The sequence below is a fragment of the Pectinophora gossypiella genome, chromosome 15 (assembly GCF_024362695.1).
Source record: "Pectinophora gossypiella chromosome 15, ilPecGoss1.1, whole genome shotgun sequence".
Lineage (NCBI taxonomy): Eukaryota > Metazoa > Arthropoda > Insecta > Lepidoptera > Gelechiidae > Pectinophora > Pectinophora gossypiella.
The window spans coordinates 15,160,733-15,168,149 of record NC_065418.1 but is presented as its reverse complement, the minus strand read 5'-3'; the positions used below and the strand labels follow the sequence as shown (position 1 = coordinate 15,168,149).

The following is a 7,417-nucleotide window of genomic DNA, read 5'->3' as shown; positions in this document are numbered from 1 at the left end:
AAGAAAATAAAAAATAAAGAAATGGTACATTGAAAGAAAATTATTGAAAATATACTTATTATTAAAAAATTACAAAATTTATTTATTTTTATGTTCAAAATATTCCTTCAAATTGTAGTAACATTTGTCCATAAGCCATTTCGTTAAGTTATTCTTGAACTTGTTTCCAGTTAGTATTTTCAATTCATTTGGCAGATTATTATATAATTCAATGCACATATTTGATGCATTTCTTTTATGCATGTTGGTTGGAGTCTGTGGTTGATGTAGTACATTAGCAAAACATGACCTATTTTGTCTCTGGTGAACGTCACTGTATTTTTTAAAGTAATAAGGATACTCCCTAACAAAACAGCATGCTGCTCTGATGTAAGCACATGGGACTGGCAAGATATTTAATTGTTTGAATAAAGGCCTGCAACTTTCTCTAAATCCGACTCTACATATTGCACGTATACATCGTTTTTGTAGTTTTAGTATACTTTCAATTTCAACACTGTTTCCCCATACTAAGAGACCATAATTCAGAACTGAGGCCACGTATCCATGGTAAGCGACGAGAGCTGAATCTTTAGAGACAGTTTGTGATAATCTCTTCAGAGCAAACACAAATCTATTCAGTTTTGCACAAATCTCCACTATATGCATTTTCCAATTGAGATGTTTATCAATATTTATGCCTAAAAATTTTGTAGTATCTACTAGATCAATTTTATTCATGCTATATTTAACTTCAACAGGTTGTGTTTTAGCTTGACACGAGTGTAGTTGGATTAATTTAGTTTTTTTAATGTTTAGTCTTAAATTATTTTTGTCCATCCATTCAGTAATCTCTGAGAGTACATTATTTTTTATTCAGTAGGTAACATAGTTACACTTTGAATCGCCAATTTTTACATAACGAACGTCTCATCCGCCTAAAACTACTGCAGCTTCTCACAACCTGTATAGCCGGCCACCGGCATCTACTTACTTATTCTTTTCTTCACCTTCTTATTGTAGGAACTAAGCAGGTCGTACACGTAATTATTAGCATCATACAAGTCAAAGACAATCAGTTGGTAAATAGTGAGTAGGAGACTGATTCTACAATACCCTGATCAAATTGCGAATGTCAAAAACAACCAGACCTAGGGTGTACAGAGCTTTTATTGTCTTCGGCAATCATCGCATTTCCTAGTACATACAAACGATCATTCCACGTTCTTGTATCAGAATTTGAATTTAGAACTAGTATTTAATTGTTGTATTTTTTTAGACTCGTGTGAACAAAGCTATAACAAAGAACTGTCGGTGTCTGTCTTATTGTGTACAAATAAATAAAATAGAAAATAAATAAAAGAACTTACGTAGTTCTGAATTCAAATTCTGATACACGATAACATTTGATGGAAATTACTAGACACCAACAAGCCCGTATAATGACGTAATCAACCTACATCTCGATGACCAGGCAAAATATTCTTTACAGCACCCAACACAAGGAACAATTTAAACGTACGCAAGATATTATTTGGTATTTAAACTAAATATGCTTCTATAATGTTCTAGGTGCAAAAAAACATAGAACATGTTCAGCTGCTTGTCTTCCCGGGCGTGTCGTAAAAACCGACAAAGGGATTATGTCCTCTAACATGATGGACTAATGTTACGGGCGATAGGCTGATTTTTCCCCTTATCACCATAAAGTTCATCATATCCAACTTACGACATCGTATCAACAGTGGCTGCAAGTCGTCTTTGATTACTTGTGGCTCTGCCCACCCCATTAGGGTTTACGAGCGTGAGTTTATGTATGTATGTTAAACTAAATATTGTGAAATGTGTTAAACTAGATATTTGATAATATCGCGTACCAAAAAGTACAACAAAATGTCCAATCTGAATCGCGAATATCGTCACATCTTTATATGCAAATTGGAGGTTATTTCCCTAGACGATTCAGTTTCGTTTGACCGCTTTGAGTCGGGATATCGTTTAAGGCTCCGACCCACGTCGATATACCCTGCCAACACTTACCGTCATATTAAGAAACGAAGGTCGGGGAGCGAGAATAGGGAACAAAGTTTGTATTGCATATTGCCTTATACTGAATCCCACGTAAGTGCCTTTTTTACCGAATTCAAAAAAGGAGGAGGTTCTCAATTATATATATATTTAAATCACATTCGGAAACTGATTTCTGTTAGCAAAATCACGCAAACGACCAGCTGGTGTCAAACCATGTAAAAAAATTGTGATCGACGATTTCCTCTAGCCCCTCATTTATCGCTATCGACTCACTTAGGTCGATTAGTACTTTCAAATATTATCCTCTCAGATGATGATGTCTTTTTTAATTTTTTAATTTATTGTGTGGGTACTCGCGTTTCACCGATCGGCGTGGGTTGAAAATCAGTGTTGCCCTCTGGGTAAATTTTCACTGAACCTTGGCCTTTTTTATTATATACATACATACATACATACATAAACTCACACCTATTTCCCACCGGGGTAAGCAGAGACTATAGAATTCCATTTGCTTCGATCCTGACACACTTCTCTTGCTTCCTCCACATTCATCAATCGCTTCATACACGCACGCCGGTTCAGAGTAGATCGTATTGAACATTTTCTAAGGACATCTCCAATTTGGTCATCGTAAGTCCTTCTCGGTCTTCCTCTGCCAGCCCTACCATCAACTTTCGCTTTATATACCGCTTTTGCATTTGCTTTTTTTATTATATACCTTTATTTTTTCAACTAAATATTAATGTAAGCATAATTTTAGTGTTGTAAATGTATATGCTTGTCGTAGGTTTTACCTAAACAAACTTTTTTATTATTATTATTTTATTATTATTATGACGCCCTGAGCTCAGGTTCGCGTCCAACTGGGCACCCTGTTGTCTTAATTTTTTTACCGGGTAAGAGCCCTTAGTGTTCTTAGTTAGTGGTTAATGCCATCTGCGGCAAATCTACAATAAGCCACGTCAAAAAAATGTGGTCTCAATTTCCACCCGGATTAAAATTAATACATGAACACAAGGTGAAAAAACAATTTCTCTTCCGTCACCTGGGCGTAAGACAACAAAATTGACTGTTCGTTGCCGTGCCGTTAAATACTCGTAGTTATTGTAGCAACGAAACGAGCAAGCCACATATTTTGCCTAAAGTGTAGAATTTGTGAGTGTAGAGTTTCTATAGTTAGCTCGTGTAGAAGTTTAGCTCTATGAGATCTGGGGGTTAAAATGGCCACACCGAAGCAATTCATTTACGAAAGCAATATTGCTATTTTGACATTTGTTTGCATTGCGCATTTACTTTTATATGCGCAAATGTCAAATTACAATATTGCTTTCTTAGATGTGGCCATTTTAACCCCCCTGATGACTTTTTGACATTGCGATCGATATGATCTCGTCTTGGCCTCATTTTACATGAAAATGTTTTTGTTAGGATCAAGATGTTTGCAGTATTTATTACAAACTTATTTTCAATGAAAATATCGTGTCCTTTTCTTTTGTGTATCACATTTCTTATCATATTTATTTGTGATCAAGTTTTGTAATTAAATACAAACGTTTGAAGATAACCACATTACCGGGTGAAGCACGTTAAGCCGTTGGTCCCGGTTACTACTTACTGATGTAAGTACGTAGTCATTACATAAGCCATTCAGGGGCCTATGGCGGCTCAGTAATAACCCTGACACCAGGGTTGATGGGGTTGGTAATTCACCTCACAATCCACACGATAGAAGACGAAGACCGGGTGAGAGCCGTCAGCGCTCCCCATTTGTACGGCCAAGTAGTTAATGCCATCTCTAGAATGCAAATCTACAATAAGTCACTTCAAAAAAAAAAGAACATACCCACCTACCCAGGTACCCTGGATTGCCTACTCAGGCACAGTAATAAAATAACATAGAAATAATTTCAATTCTACGTTTATTATGTTACAAATATTTTAATAGTACCTTATTAAATTTACAGCAAAATAGAATTTGCTTTATAAATTAGGGGCGTTAGAATTCCGAAAGTGTAGTCATCTTTCCTTGTAATTATTTGAGTTTTCATGGCACGCTGTATAAATATAATTAACGTATTTAACATTAGTAGCCTGAGGCCTTGGCCAAATTGCAAAGCGTTACAAAAAACGACAGTGTAATCGAATAAAATGAATGGGATCGGCATAAGGTTAAACGGCTGCCTAGCTAAACCAATACAACTAGATTGAATTTACAATTTTCTTTAGTTAGATAAACATATTCGTAAAAAAATATGTAAGTTATTAGATTTTTTCCGGCCAACTAGATAATACCATATGCGGCAAATAGTCACGTTAAAAACAAATTTGAAAAGCAAAAGGCTTTTTTAACTAATATTTTTGTAACGAATACTGAATTGGTGAAATTTTCCACTTGATGTCAACTACAAACAAGAATCATGGTCTGAATCATGGCCATGAATTAAGTATGATTTATTACAAGTCCCTAAATAAAAGAATCAAAATCCTGGTAATAGATGTATGTAAAATCTTGGTACATCTTGCCGAATAATTCCCGCTGATGGCGCAATCGCGCAAAGAATTGTACCCACTTTTTTGGCAATAAATTATTATTATTATTACGTTACTAACCGTCGTGTCCTAGCCAGATAGGGTCCTAATCGTCACCTTATAGTGAAAAGTAGCAAAGCGACTTTTTTAAAAATCACATTCGGAAGTGAATTTTATTAACAACACCTCGCAATAGTCAACCTAGTTTCAATCCAGATAAAAAATGTGGTCTTCATTTTACCCTGAATTGGCTACTTGACAGTTGAAACAATACAACATGAAATATGTCGGATATGGTAGTTTATCAAATAACAATAATTATCCAAAAAATAATGTAAATCAAAGACTAATGTTTAAATAAATTATTATATAATTATCCGATAGAAAAAAATAATTTAAAAAATAATAATACATAAATAAAAAAATATAAATAATTAAGTAATTTATATAATTTATAAAGAAAATTTTTAAGTATTTTGTTTTTACAAAATAAGAATGCTATTTTTTATCTATGTAGGTATTACAATACCCGAAACACGGGCGGCCATGATTGAGCTCAGTGTGACGTCACATATCCCAAAATAAACAAAAGCTATCTGTCAGGTTATAATGTTTGACAGTTTCTTTGCTTATTGAAATATGACGTCAGTGGGCAAAATGTCACGTGACCAACCATTTCCGCGCGAAATTTGAAATTAATGAAGAAACATAATTATTATGTTTTTTTTCTTCTATTATATATCGCTTTTTCGAGAAAATAAAGAGGTGTAAAATAAGCGTTTGTAATTTATAAAATACTTATTTGAAAACTGTCAAGTAGACAATTACATTAATTGAAGGAAATCAAGCTTTTGTTGAAGAAAATAACTTCAGAATGAAAATTTTCGAAAAGGCGCTTAAGACATTTTCACTATAAGACGAAGATACAGTCATCGTCGAGAGAGCCCTCATCGCTTCCCATTTGTCCGGCCAAGTGGTTAATGCCATCGGCGGCAAACCTGCAGTAAGTCATATTAAATAAATAAAAGACGATATTGTCAAAGAAATACGCGACTGAAGTTACAAAAGAGTTACATTCAGCAAATTCTTATGAAATTGGAAATAATTCGCCGCAGTCGTGTAAGTGAAGTAAGTATGTCAAGATTGGCTCTGGTTGCCGTTTTGTTTGGCGGTAGACTCCTCGTATCCAATGACCAGGTTCTCCAGTATGAACCTGATGGTGATCTTGTAGATATTCTCGATGTTGGGGGTGTATCTGTCGCCCAGGGTCGTCTTCGCCGCTTCTAGGAAAGGCTGCTCTATTTTCTGTAAAAAAAATTAAAAAATATTAAAAATGAATTATTTCTTTCCGTAGTCTCTGCCTAACCCAAAGGGAAATACGCGCGATCTTATGTATGTATGTACACTTTAAAAATACTCTTTGTTTTCTAAAATTATTTTAAATAATTATGTAAAATTCAAAAAAAAAAATTCAAAAATATTTATTTTCAAAATTGGCTTACAAAGTTAGCGCTTTTTGAACGTCAAACATAATTAAATTACATATTATGTAACTAGCTGTAAAACTACTACCACATCGGAATCTGTAACGCTGAGGGAAAGACGTGGCCAGAAAACCTCCCAGCACAGGGCCCTAGTCCTACTGTTTCATGTTTTCCTTTCTTTTCTTTTAATCCAGTTTGTATTACATAATTTATAGACTTAAATACAATGGTATTCCAATTACAGTCGGTGGAAGGAAAGTGAAACACAAAGAGTTTATATGATATTTATTTCTGGCAATATAAAACTTAGAATTCAATGTACCATACACCACACTTTACAAACGTACGTTATATTCGTATACACTGTGATACCATGTCACATTAGCTTTTTTGATAAATTAAACTATAAATCTCACTAAACGTCAAATTATGTTAGTGCGATAGAGTTCAAAAGTTGGTACATGATTTTTTGTTAACAAAACCACGCAATACACAATTAAGTCAGTTTCGATCGTTTTTTTTTTAAAAAGAAGGTCTGGGGTCCTGTGCCGAGGTTTTTCTTGCAGCTTCTTTTCCGCGGCTGTACAGGTTGTGAGCTGCAGTAGTTTTAGTCGGATGAGACGTTCGTTATGTAAAAATTGACGATTCAAAGTGTAACTATGTTACCTACTGAATAAAGATATTTTTGAATTTGAATTTGAATCTATAAAAAATGTGGTCTCAATTTCCTATCGGCATGAAATAAATTAAAAAAAATTACAGGTTTTGTTGAAGAAAATCACATTATAATAGGCGTTAAGGCGTTAAATACGTGGTTTTCACTATTCAGCGACAATATAATTATCCATCATTTTCAGTAAGTACAACATTTACGACGTGACCGGAACATGACATTTTATAAAAAAAAAAGGGAACCAGTGTACAAATTGGTGCCCCCAAAAACTGCCTTGTCACCTAATAACATCACTACCAAAACGTAAGGCCAGAAAAACCAATTTCTTGCTGACCAACAAGAATTTCGGCGTTTCCACTCCGGGGTCGAGCTTACAGTTTTTTGCCAGACTTATGGAATAAGGACCATCCTCACGGCGCGATCGGATGGATGTGCAATTTAAGGGTATGGTTGTCACTTCTTTCTTACGTGGGTAATACTAATAACCGAACTCATCAACCCTGGTTTCAAGGTTACTATTGAGCCGGTATAAGCACCTGATATGGCTCATGTAACGAATACTTATTTACTTAGGCCTCCATTCACCTCCGAAGAACGAACCACCGTATCAGCCTGCAATGTCCTAACTAAACTAGAGGTCACATAGTGAATTTTGTGATTTTCCCCGGATCCTCCGGATTGTGAACCCAAAGCTCAACCACTGGACCATGAGGCCGTTAAA

At 34.9% G+C, this 7,417-nt stretch overlaps 1 protein-coding gene across 1 annotated transcript in view; it reads right to left on the bottom strand.

The window, feature by feature from the left end:
* Positions 1–3,912: 3,912 nt before the first annotated feature.
* LOC126373376 (neuroglobin-like) overlaps positions 3,913–7,417 on the bottom strand; it is a 50,535-nt gene continuing 47,030 nt past the window's right edge. Inside the window, exon 5 of the mRNA XM_050019533.1 lies at positions 3,913–5,844. Coding sequence (XP_049875490.1) covers positions 5,677–5,844 — 168 coding nt within the window. The 3' untranslated portion in view covers positions 3,913–5,676. The remainder of the gene's footprint in view (positions 5,845–7,417) is intronic.